This window comes from Balaenoptera acutorostrata, chromosome 11 (assembly GCF_949987535.1).
Source record: "Balaenoptera acutorostrata chromosome 11, mBalAcu1.1, whole genome shotgun sequence".
Classification (NCBI taxonomy): domain Eukaryota; kingdom Metazoa; phylum Chordata; class Mammalia; order Artiodactyla; family Balaenopteridae; genus Balaenoptera; species Balaenoptera acutorostrata.
Window position 1 is genome coordinate 23,399,161 of NC_080074.1, and position 13,117 is coordinate 23,412,277.

Genomic DNA, 13,117 nt, shown 5'->3' on the forward strand with positions numbered 1-13,117 from the left:
TCCAGCAATCCCACTACTGGGCATATACGCAGAGAAAACCATATTTCAAAAAGACACATGCACCCCAATGTTCATTGCAGCACTATTTACAATAGCCAGGTCATGGAAGCAACCTAAATTCCCATCAACAGATGAATGGATAAAGAAGCAGTGGTACATATATACAATGGAATATTACTCAGCCATAAAAAGGAACGAAACTGAGTCATTTGTTGAGACGTGGATGGATCTAGAGACTGTCATACAGAGTGAAGTAAGTCAGAAAGAGAAAAACAAATATCATATATTAACGCATGTACGTGGAACCTAGAAAAATGGTACAGATGAACCGGTTTGCAGGGCAGAAGTTGAGACACAGATGTAGAGAACAAACGAATGGACACCAAGGGGGGAAAGCCACGGGGTGGGTGGGGATGGTGGTGTGATGAACTGGGTGATTGGGATTGACATGCATACACTGATGTGTATAAAATTGATGACTAATAAGAACCTGCTGTCTAAGAAATAAATAAAACAAAATTCAAAAATTAAAAAAATAAATAAAAATAAAAAAAAATTTAAGTATCTATTATCTACAGTATCAAAGGTCTTTCACTCCTAAATTTAAAACTAAATTAGGGGGTTTCCCAGGTGGCGCAGTGGTTGAGAGTCTGTCTGCTAACGCGGGGGACATGGGTTCGAGCCCTGGTCTGGGAGGATCCCACATGCCGCGGAGCGACTGGGCCCGTGAGCCACAACTGCTGAGCCTGCGCGTCTGGAGCCTGTGCTCCGCAACAAGAGAGGCCACGATAGTGAAGAGGCCTGCGCACTGCTATGAAGAGTGGTCCCTGCTTGCCACAACTAGAGAAAGCCCTCGCACAGAAACGAGGACCCAACACAGCCATAAATAAATAAATAACCCCCCCAAAAAAAATAAATAAATAAATAAATTTAAAAATAAATAAAGATTACTATTAAAATTGAGATATTGATAGAACATTATAGAAAAACTAAATTAGGGCATTATTAACATACACAAGAAAAATAAAACAGTATTAGCTTTAAAAAGAAAGACAAACAGACCAAAAGACCAACTGATCTGCAAATCTCCTACCATCACAATAAGACAGTTAAATACAGGAGCATTAATTTCACATTTCAAAAAGAATCTAAACATCTTGACTATGGGCACAAGAGGGAGCAATTTAGCCTTGAATGAGGCTTGTACCTATAATTTCATTCAGAGAAACTTAATCAGAGGAAAATTGCCTTTATTCAGAGAAAATTAACCCCTCCTACTTTCACATGAGGTTTATGCAGGTAGCAATTAATAATCTAATAGCATCAAGGAAATCTTAGGAAAGAAGGAAGCAAAGAGGGAGACAGCCTCTGGAGAAAACTTTCATACTTTAAAAACTCAGCACGTAAATACAATTGTGTGAATGGTTTAAAAATACATCAACTCTTTATAAATTCCCTAAATAAATAAATAAATAAATAAATAAAGGGTTGAACTTTCAGAAGGAAAGTGGGTTTCCTAAAAATGTATAGGCATAAGTAGTTAAGAACTTAATAGTATGTTTTTTTTTTTTTGCTGTAGGTATGTGATTTACTTTATTCTTCAAGAATCCTTCCATAAATATTAATCAAAATAAGAACAAAAAGCCTCGGGCATGAAAATAAAATACGGAACGCTTCACGAATTTGCATGTCATCCTTGCGCAAGGATTAGGGGCCATGCTAATCTTCTCTGTATCATTCCAATTTTAGCATATGTGCTGCCGAAGCAAGCACTTAATAGTATTCTTTAATTTACACCAAACACCGTCCTAAGGTAACAAAATTTCTGTAGGAACACAGTTTTAATGAAGTTTGTAACCCATACAGTTACCCACACTTTCAAAAGAAAAAAAAAGGTTTTATACTAAAATTAAACAGCAAAAATCTAATATTCCTATATTTTAGAATGGAAATGAACTCCAGAGATTAAAATTCATCTTTAGGGGGACTTCCCTGGCAGTCCAGTGGTTAAGACTCCACGCTTCCACTGCATGGGGCACGGGTTCAATCTCTGGTCAGGGAACTAAGATCCTGCATGCCACGCAGCACGGCCAAAAAAAAAAAAATTTTCTTTAGGAAAGTATCTACTCTTGAACTAGTGGATATACAAAAGCAGACTCCAAATAGATTAAAAAGCTAAATATGGGGCTTCCCTGGTGGCACAGTGGTTAAGACTCTGCCTGCCAATGCAGGGGACACGGGTTCGAGCCCTGGTCCGGGACGATTCCACATGCCGCGGAGCAACTAAGTCTGTGAGCCACAACTACTGAGCCTGTGCTCTAGAGCCCACGTGCCACAACTACTGAAGCCCACACGCCTAGAACCCGTGCTCTGCAACAAGAGAAGCCACTGCAGTGAGAAGCCTGCGCACGGCAACGAAGAGTAGCCCCCGCTCGCCACAACTAGGGAAAGCCTGCGTGCAGGAACCAAGACCCAACGCAGTCAAAAATAAAATAAATAAATTTATTTTTTAAAAAAGCTAAATATGAATGGTAAGACTATAATAGGACTACTTAAGAAAATTCAGGAAGCACAAATTAGAAGGCAAAAAAATTAATTTGACTACATCAGAATTAAAGATTTCTATCAAGGACATCCAGGACAAAGTTAATACAGATAATATAAGGAGAAAGTATTTGCAAAGTCTAAAAGCAACAAGCTCTACTATCTAGAATATATAAGCAACTCCTAAAAAGCAACAAAATGGAAAAACCGACAAATGTTATCAACAAAATTTATAAACAAGGAAACCCAAAAGCCTAAAAAACTTATGAAGAAATGGTCAAACTCAAGTTATCAGAGAAATGCAAATTAAAAGATATCACTTTACACCTGCTGGCCTGGCAAAAATTACAAAGCTGGATGATACCTAGTGTCACTAAAGAAGTGAGGATATAGGAGCCCTCACACGCTATTGATGGGAATGCACAGATTGGAGGGCAATCAAATTTGATATTTATATATCCTGTAACTTAGTGATTCTGGTCCTAGCTACATATACTCAAGAATTTATCATTTCTGTAAAAGTTCAACCGGGCTTTGCTGGGGCAGCAAAGAGTTGGAGACAATCTACTTATCTATTAACTAGGGAATGAACAATAAAATGTATTGGAGGGGGCTTCCTGGTGGTGCAGTGGTTAAGAATCCACCTGCCAATGCAGGGGACATGGGTTCGAGCCATGGTCCGGGAAGATCCCACATGCCGCGGAGCAACAAAGCCCGTGCGTCACAACTACTGAGCCTGCGCTCTAGAGCTGCGAGCCACAACTACTGAAGCCCGCGCACCACAAGGAAGAGTAGCCCCCACTCACCGCAACTAGAGAAAAGCCCGCGTGCAGCAACAGAGACCCAACGTACACATAAATAAATAAATAAATAAATAAACCATTCACTTAAAAAAAAAATGTATTGGAGGTACTCCATGGAGGGTGGCAATCAGGTGTAACAAATAATATGTACATACAACAAGGATAAATCTTAAAAACATAGTGTCAAGTGAGATAAGAAACAGAAGAAAATAATTAACACTTTAACATTTATGCAAATTTAAAATATTTACATATAAACAAACATTTTACAAGAAAACATACATTACACATACATTTACAAAGAATATACAATAAATACATTGGAAAGATCGCCTGTGGGGAGGTGTGATTCTGTGATTAAATATATATTTGGTTTTCATCACTGTTCCTGGCACACAGCTCTAAGATCCTTGTAATTTCCCATATAAGAAGAGCCTTAGGGGCATCTTTTGTGATACTATTTAGTTTTGTTCCTGGTTCCTGAAATAGCTCCAGGGTATAAAAGTGAAATGGTGTCTTACATTATTCATATAACAAGCCCCTTTTAACCACACCTGAGTTTCTGTTAATAAAGTGATTTCTGAAAAGCCCCTAGATAACCTAAGGATGGGGGCTGGTTACCAGGGGAACCAACCCCTTGATTAGAGTTGGAACTTTCAGCCCCACCCTCCAGACCTCCAGAGGAGAGGGGAGTGAGTGGCTGGAGATTGAGTTCAATCAAAAACAGCCAATGATTTAATCAATCATACCTACGTAATGAATGAAGACGCCATAAAAAAACCAAAAGGGCAAGATTCACAGAGCATCTGGGCTGCTGAACACAAGGAGATGTAGGAAGAGTGATACACCCCTTCACACATACCGTGCCCCATGCATCTCTTCCATCTGGCTGTTCCAGAGTTTTATCCTTGTATAATAAACCAGTAATCTAATAAGTATAGTTGTCAGAAGCACAGGTAACAAACAACCTGGACTGGCAACTGGCATATGAAGGGGTTAGGGGGCAGTCTTGTAGGACTGAACCCTTAACCTATGGGATCTGATGCTATCTCCAGGTAGACAGTTTCAGAAGTGAGTTAAATCATAGGACACCCAGCTCACGTTGAAGAATTGCTGGATGTGTGGAAAACTCACACATCTGGTGTCAGAAATGAAGCAGTGTTGTAGTTGTATAAAGGAAACACACAGGAGGAGTGTGTGTTCCTTTAGAGGAGGGAAATGAGAATGGGAAATTTTTAAAAGGAAATGAACACAGCAAGAAGCTAAGTCTTAGAGAGACCTAACAGGATAATGGGCTGTAAACTAAATATAATTTACTCAATCTTCTGTACTTGAGATCTCACAAAAGCTTATAAGGGATATGAATTAAGCTCATTATGCACTGGACAATTGCTAGTATCTCTGGCATTTTCTCAAAACAAAGTGGTGAAAATCTATTCCAAGACCACAATTTATACAATATGATTCCTGGCTAATTAATTCCATAAGTTGTTGGTCAATTTTAACCCCTAAAATTGAAAATTCACCCCAATAATATAGAGCGATTTAAACTGATTTAAAGAGCACATTTTAACCCTATAAATTGGTATATTATAAATACATAGTTTAAAGGAAGTTCATCACTGTATTGAAAGGAAGACCATTTCTTCACACTAAAGAAATTTAAACCAATTTTATCCTGAAATATCCTTGGTGATCAACTTTGCAGGAGAGGGGAAAAAAAAAAAGTGAATAAATAAATAAAGCCTTAGCCCTGAAATGTGCATGGCTCTGAGTCTCATGAAACTTCTCTACAATGACAAGGGAGAAAAACCAGGGCTTAGGAATTAGGCCTACTTCTGACAAGAGTATGATCAATACTGTTAACAAGGGCTCTGAAGTATTAACTAAAACCAGGTGTGTACAATAGATGTGCCCTAGCCTCCATCTTTCTAAATCTCTCAGGTGCTTACTATTTATTCTATTCATTTTATCATCTTGTCATAAACTATCTTAATTGGTGATTATATATTGTAAACAAAAAAAAGTTATTAAGCACTAGAAGCCAGGAACTATCTTTTTAAGTTCCCCAGAACTCACTAATGGATGGAGGCAACCAAAGACTGAGGAAGCTATATAATATATAATACTCCTGATAGGGAATACCCTGAGAACCTACCAGACTCATTAGGGTCAACAGTACACCTGCCAAATGTCCTAAACCCTCTTCTGCACCATATGTCCTTCCCCACTCCAGTAACTACCCAATACCCTTCCCACCTTCTCTACGCTCCCATCCTTGCCTAGTCGGCCTTGCAAACTTCTTTCTATTCTTCCTTCAAACTCCAGCTAAAATGTCATTTCAGGAAGCCTGTCTTGTTCATTTTCTTCCCCTAGACAGAAAGCTTCCTTCCTTTGTTCTAACTCTGTACATTATACTTGTTTCTACTGTTCAGTTTATCACACATGACGTAATTTGTTTATATGTCTGCCTCCCCTACCAGACCATAAGTAAACTCCTTAGATGCACAGGCTTCTTTTTGAATCCCTTTTGCCCCAAAACAGTGCCAAGATCCATAATAGGTTCTCAAGCATTTATTGAATACATGAATATCTGAAGCAAGGAAAATCAGTTGCCAGACGTCAAATGAATCTATAAAGCCTGCCTGCAAAAACCCATTGGTTGTTAGAGTCAACTCCCAATTTTTCTTTTTCTTGAGATTACACATAAGATAAACAAGTTACTAAAGATTTTTATTTTTAAAGATAAGTAACTGGGCTTCCCTGGTGGCGCAGTGGTTGAGAATCTGCCTGCTAATGCAGGGGACACGGGTTCGAACCCTGGTCTGGGAAGATCCCACATGCCACGGAGCAGCTGGGCCCGTGAGCCACAATTGCTGAGCCTGCGCGTCTGGAGCCTGTGCCCCGCGACGGGGGGGGGCCGCGATAGAGAAAGGCCCGCGCACCGCGATGAAGAGCGGTCCCCGCACCGCGATGAAGAGTGGCCCCCGCTTGCCGCAACTGGAGAAAGCCCTCGCACGAACCGAAGACCCAACACAGCCAAAAATAAATAAATAAATAAATAAAATCAAGTAAAACTTTAAAAAAAAAAAAAAGATAAGTAACTGATAGAATTAACTGTGGAAATGGAATTAATAGTTTATTTAACACAGATGTCAAATACATGGGAGAATCTCCCACTGGGATGGTCCTTACTGGAACCGACTTTCCAACAATCTCCTTCCCTACAGCACTCTGTGCCAAAACAGACACTCAACTGACAGGAAGCTGTAAGTCTAGTACTGTTGAAAGTCAGGGATACAAGCTGGACAACCTTTCAAGATACTTTGTCAACCCTACAATTCCCCCAATTATTAAGATACAAGGGAACTAGCTTCATTCCATTGATAATAAGTGCCATCTGATAACACATGAATTTATTGGCCTGGCTAGTCAAGCCTGATTGTGACAGGCAGGGTAGAAAATAAAAGTCAAATTCAATCACCTGTGGTAGGCAGAAAAACTCCCCCCCGACCCCACTCCCCCTCCACCGGCCAATGATCTCCACATCCTATTCCACAGAACTTGTAAATATGTCACCTTACACAGCAAAAGGGACTTTGTAAATGCGATTAAATTAAGGATTTTGAGATGAGATTAACCTGGATTATCCAGTGGGCCCCATGTAATCACAAGGGCCCCTGTAAGAGGGAGGCAAGAAAGTCAGGGGAGGAGATGTGATGATAGAAGCAAAGACCAGAGAACAGAGAAAGATTTGAAGATGCTATGCGCTGCCAGCTTTGAAAATGGGGAAATGGACCATGAGTCAAGGAATGCAGGCCACCTCTAGAAGCTGGGAAATGCAAGGAAAAGGATTCTCCCTAGAGCCTCCAAAAGGAGCTAAGCACCGCTGACACTTTGATTTTAGCCCAGTAAGAGCTATTTTTGTCTTCTGGCCTCCAGAACTTCAAGATAATAAATTTGTGTTGTTTTAAGCCCCCAAAAGTTTTGGTAATTTGTAACAGCAGCAACAGGAAACTAATGCAATGCCTAAACAATATCTTCTTAGCCAGCAATGGTAATCAAAACTTACCTTCTAAGACAGAATGATCTCGAACAGCTTCTGCAGCTAATACAGACTTCCCACAACCTGCCATTCCATATATGGTGACCCATCCCGGTTCACCACTCAGTTTGAAGAGCTTCTGCTGAATTGCATTCACTAGCTTCTTCCTAGTAACAAAAACAACGGGCCTCTGTGGTACTCCACCTTCACACAGGACTGTCCTTACTGAAATCCAAAACAAAACAAGCATGAACGAAGAGAACTCTGAAATGGTTACTCAAGTAATACCATAAAAACCAAAGAGAGCAAGGCTGAGGTCTCAGCCTCAGAATCTCCAAGAGAAGTAAGAAAATGTGGCTAGCATATTAACTTCAACTTTGATTTCTCAGAACACCCAGAACGAAAGCAAACATATACCTCTCAAGATGACTAAAGACAATGAAAATCTCCATCTGCATCTGCCCTTACTCACCCTATTCCGCCCTGACTCTCCAATCTTTTTCTCATACTAAAGACTGAGAAGAGAGTGTAAAGGAAAGAATATGGAATTGCTTTCAAGAACACAGATTTCTAAAGATTCTTATTCTTTCCTATGCTTGAACTTGATAAACACAAAACTGAAGAACTTAAATAAAGGTCTATAAATTGCCCTATTATCTCTAAAAATTATGGTATGTATATGATTACCTCAGCAGTAGATAGTTCACTGGGCAAGGAAATGAGAGAGGTAACATAGATGCAAATAAAAATATTTGAATTGGAAAACGATAATTTTTTCACATGCATGATTCAGTGAACTGATCAGTCTCTCTAGCAGATTTCATCTACAATAAGAAAAAACTGCAGCAACGGAGCCTTTATGATAGAAGGTATCATGGATACAAACCATATGAAGTTATTCCAACTGAATCTTTGCCATTGGAAGAAGAGATGACAGGAATGCCACCATGGAGAAGGTAGGCAAGATCTTTATACCCTTCATGTAGCAGAGCATTGTAGAATGATATATAGGAATAATTATCTTTTTCAAGTATCGTTTTAATTAGCATAGCTGCTCGTTGCCGTTGGGTGGGCTAAAAAAAAAAAAAAAAGTAGTTTAGTATACTACAAAGAATATATTTGTGGGGCTTCCCTGGTGGCGCAGTGGTTGAGAATCTGCCTGCTAATGCAGGGGACACGGGTTCGAGCCCTGGTCTGGGAGGATCCCACATGCCGCGGAGCAGCTGGGCCCGTGAGCCACAATTGCTGAGCCTGCGCGTCTGGAGCCTGTGCCCCGCAACGGGAGGGGCCGCGATAGAGAAAGGCCCGCGCACCGCGATGAAGAGTGGCCCCCGCTTGCCGCAACTGGAGAAAGCCCTCGCACGAACCGAAGACCCAACACAGCCAATAAATAAATAAATAAATAAATAAATAAAAGAAAAATCCTTAAAAAAAAAAAAAAAAAGAATATATTTGTAACATAAATTAGTGGAGACCAGTACAAGTTTTGAAATAAATTCTAAAAATTTTTAAGAAAGCATAGACTGCCTCAGAGGGCTTTACCTCATTTTTTACTTTTTCCTCCTCCGACACTGTTAAAACTCCATTACTAATCATGTGATCCATGATGTAGGATGTTTTGATGTCCCTTTCCAGGGCTTCTCTATGTTGAAGCAAACAATTTCGAGCTTTTGCATCCATCCTCCCTCAATTTTTTCCTTCTCTGTCAACCATGAGCTACAGGCAAACATCAAAATATTTGTCAAGCCAATAAAGACATGAAAAGATATATAACCTCACTGGTAATGAAAAAATGTAAAGAAAATAAGACTTCTTTTGCAAAGATTTTTTTTTCCTATTTATTTAAACAGAGTTTATTTAAACTCTCCTACATGTCCGCCCACAGAAAGGAGGACGGAAGGGGGACGCCGAAAAGAAAACGAGCAGGCTGTCTGCACCGCCGGTCACTCTGTCCTCCCCTGGGCTTCATCTACGTCCTGGCTTTCCCCACTGGACTTTCATCAGCCAGACATGCAAAGATTTTTTTTAAATAAACAAAATCTAATGCTTTCAAAGGCGTGAGGTAATGGGTATTTTTTTTTAAACATCTTTATTGAAGTATAATTGCTTTACAGTGGTGTGTTAGTTTCTGCTTTATAACAAAGTGAATCAGTTATACATATACATATGTTCCCATATCTCTTCCCTCTTGCATCTCCCTCCCTCCCTCCCTCCCTATCCCACCCCTCTAGGTGGTCACAAAGCACAGAGCTGATCTCCCTGTGCTATGCGGCTGCTTCCCACTAGCTATCTATTTTACATTTGGTAGTGTATATATGTCCATGACACTCTCTCACCCTGTCACCTCTCACCCCTCCCCCTCCCCATATCCTTAAGTCCATTCTCTAGTAGGTCTGTGTCTTTATTCCCGTCTTGCCACTAGGTTCTTCATGGCCTTTTTTTTTTTTTCCTTAGATTCCATATATATGTGTTAGCATACTGTATTTGTTTTTCTCTGACTTACTTCACTCTGTATGACAGACTCTAACTCCATCCACCTCATTACAAATACCTCCATTTCATTTCTTTTTATGGCTAATATTCCATTGTATATATGTGCCACATCTTCTTTATCCATTCATCCGATGATGGACACTTAGGTTGCGTCCATGTCCTGGCTATTGTAAATAGAGCTGCAATGAACATTTTGGTACATGACTCTTTTTGAATTATGGTTTTCTCAGGGTATATGCCCAGTAGTGGGATTGCTGGGTCATATGGTAGTTCTATTTTTAGTTTTTTAAGGAACCTCCATACTGTTCTCCATAGTGGCTGTATCAATTTACATTCCCACCAACAGTGCAAGAGGGTTCCCTTTTCTCCACACCCTCTCCAGCATTTATTGTTTCTAGATTTTTTGATGATGGCCATTCTGACCGGTGTGATATGATACCTCATTGTAGTTTTGATTTGCATTTCTCTAATGATTAATGATGTTGAGCATTCTTTCATGTGTGTGTTGGCAATCTGTATATCTTCTTTGGAGAAATGTCTATTTAGGTCTTATGCCCATTTTTGGATTGGGTTGTTTGTTTTTTTGCTATTGAGCTGCATGAGCTGCTTGTAAATCTTGGAGATTAATCCTTTGTCAGTTGCTTCATTTGCAAATATTTTCTCCCATTCTGAGGGTTGTCTTTTGGTCTTGTTTATGGTTTCCTTTGCTGTGCAAAAGCTTTTAAGTTTCATTAGGTCCCATTTGTTTGTGTTTTTATTTCCATTTCTCTAGGAGCTGGGTCAAAAAGGATCTTGCTGTGATTTATGTCATAGAGTGTTCGGCCTATGTTTTCCTCTAAGAGTTTGATAGTGTCTGGCCTTACACTTAGGTCTTTAATCCATTTTGAGTTTATTTTTGTGTATGGTGTCAGGGAGTGTTCTAATTTCATACTTTTACATGTACCTGTCCAATTTTCCCAGCACCACTTATTGAAGAGGCTGTCTTTTCTCCACTGTATATGCTTGCCTCCTTTATCAAAGATAAGGTGACCATATGTGCGTGGGTTTATCTCTGGGCCATATATGACAAACCCACAGCCAACATTGTCCTCAATAGTGAAAAACTGAAACTATTTCCACTAAGATCAGGAACAAGACAAGGTTGCCCACTCTCACCACTATTATTCAACATAGTTTTGGAAGTGTAATGGGTATTCTTTTAAGATACCTGAGGAGAGTACAAAGTGGATGCAACTTTTCTGGAAGGCTATATAAGGTAAGATGTGTTTAAAGTAAGCATTCTCTTTAACCCAGAAATCCCACTTCTAGGGATTTACCTCAGAGAGATATTCATATATGTATGCAAAAATATCCACAAAAAGGGTTAATAGAGATTGTTTAGGTAAGATAAAAATATTAAAACAACCTAAATGCCCATCATTCGGAGTATGGATTTTAAAAATTAGAGTATGTACATAAGATGGAATATTATACAGCCATTTAAAATAAGACATCTCCATGTACTGACATGGAAAGGTGCTCATGACACATCACTGATTGAAAAAAATTTAAATATGATACCATGTATAGCACAAAATATGTGTTGGTCTCATATAAATGCATAGAGAGATGTTTAGAAGTCTGTTCAACAAAATGTTTGGGTTACTTCCAAGTAGCAAGATTTGGGGGAAATTTTCCCCTGTTCTTTTTTCTTCTTTTCTATACTGTCTTAATTTTTTTTCAATACACATTATCATTTGTACAATTTTAAAACTTCCTTTAAGTTAAGATTTTATAAACAATGGTCATACTAAAGTCCTAATATTTATAAACTACTTGATTTCTTTACCATCATTAAGACTAAATAGAGCATTCTTGGTATTGAGTATTAGTTCTCACTCAAGATGGGTGTCAGCTGGTAGGTCTTCATTGGTAAACACATTTCTCATGTGCTTACTCCACTAATTTTTCAGCTGAGCTGCTAACTATGACAAAGCAACAGAAAATATCCTTCGATGTCATTTCTTAGACTAGGAGAACACAAGGAATAATATTCTTCACAGTGTAATACTCTAAGTTCCTACCGACTTTATTTCAAATATGATGCAAATTTTTCAATCGGTATAAAACCCAGATCAGAACATTTGCAAGTTTTTAAACAGAATTTATCCAATGTAATACAGTGAGTGTCTAAATGTGTTTATTTATATGCTCATTCAATAAACATCTGAGCCCCTCCTATGTGTCAGGCCCTGAATCTACAGAGATTAAATCATATCCCTGAAGGAATTCACAATCTGGTAGGAGAGTAAAATACAGATAATTAGAATGTTATGTACTAAGCGCCAAGAGATAAGCACAAGTAATTTTGAGCACACAGAAGAGGAGCAATAATCATTAAGCTTCATTAACCAATAATCAATAATGACTATAAAAAGTACCACCAAATGTGTCACTTTCAAACACAGGTAAATAGAGCATTTGCCTATGTTTGTCAAGGTTCACAAAATGCCCAGTACTGGCATGAAACTGATTGATAAAAGAAAAAATTATGGTTAGGATCAAGGCTATGGTCATTTTTAAATGTTAATGTTTTTATGATCTCAAGTTAAACATAAAACGTCCCGGGCTTCCCTGGTGGTGCAATAGTTAAGAACCCCCTGCCAATGCAGGGGACACGGGTTCGAGCCCTGGTCCGGGGGGAATCCCACATGCCGCGGAGCAACTAAGTCCGTGCGCCGCAACTACTGAGCCTGCGCTCTAGAGCCCGCGAGCCACAACTACCCAGCCCGTGTTCCACAAGAGAAGCCACCGCAATGAGAAGCCCGCGCACAGCAACAAAGACCCAATGCAACCAAAAATAAATAATAAATTAATTTTTAAAAATCATATTAAAACATAAAACGTCCCTTAATTTTTCAGTAATAAAACTCTATTTGACAAAACAAAGATGAACTTTTTAGCTTTTGTCCAATAGCTAACGCAATAGACACACTCTGACCACCTGAAACTAGTTTCCAACTTTACTAGCCCTATTAAAACTAAAGACGTTAAGTTTTATACGTTTTTTAACTGCACACATTTAGATATTCTGAACAAATTCTCAGTGTCCCACCTTTCGTAACCACGTAAACCATGTAAAGTCAGGACTCTCCAGGCTTGTGAAATATAAAGGACAATTTCATCCAGGAAAACCGTAATAGTTGACCATTTCCTCTTTAGATAATTTCACTTCCTGGTACAGTATCAGAAT

At 39.1% G+C, this 13,117-nt stretch overlaps 1 protein-coding gene and 1 pseudogene across 7 annotated transcripts in view; both read right to left on the minus strand.

Moving 5' to 3' along the window:
- Nucleotides 1–13,117, minus strand: part of APAF1 (apoptotic peptidase activating factor 1) — a 91,297-nt gene that overhangs the window by 76,577 nt on the left and 1,603 nt on the right. For 6 of the 7 annotated variants that reach the window (XM_057556191.1, XM_057556193.1, XM_057556192.1 and 3 more), the window contains exons 2-4: nucleotides 8,935–9,108; nucleotides 8,279–8,465; nucleotides 7,420–7,617 (exon numbers count right to left, since the gene is read on the minus strand). In XM_057556191.1, the coding sequence (XP_057412174.1) occupies nucleotides 7,420–7,617; nucleotides 8,279–8,465; nucleotides 8,935–9,072 (523 nt within the window). In that variant the 5' untranslated portion in view covers nucleotides 9,073–9,108. Of the gene's footprint in view, nucleotides 1–7,419; nucleotides 7,618–8,278; nucleotides 8,466–8,934; nucleotides 9,109–12,979; nucleotides 13,116–13,117 lie in introns of those variants that run through there. The other variant, XM_057556189.1, reaches the window with a different exon arrangement.
- LOC114238396 (U6 spliceosomal RNA) lies at nucleotides 1,660–1,773 on the minus strand (annotated as a pseudogene).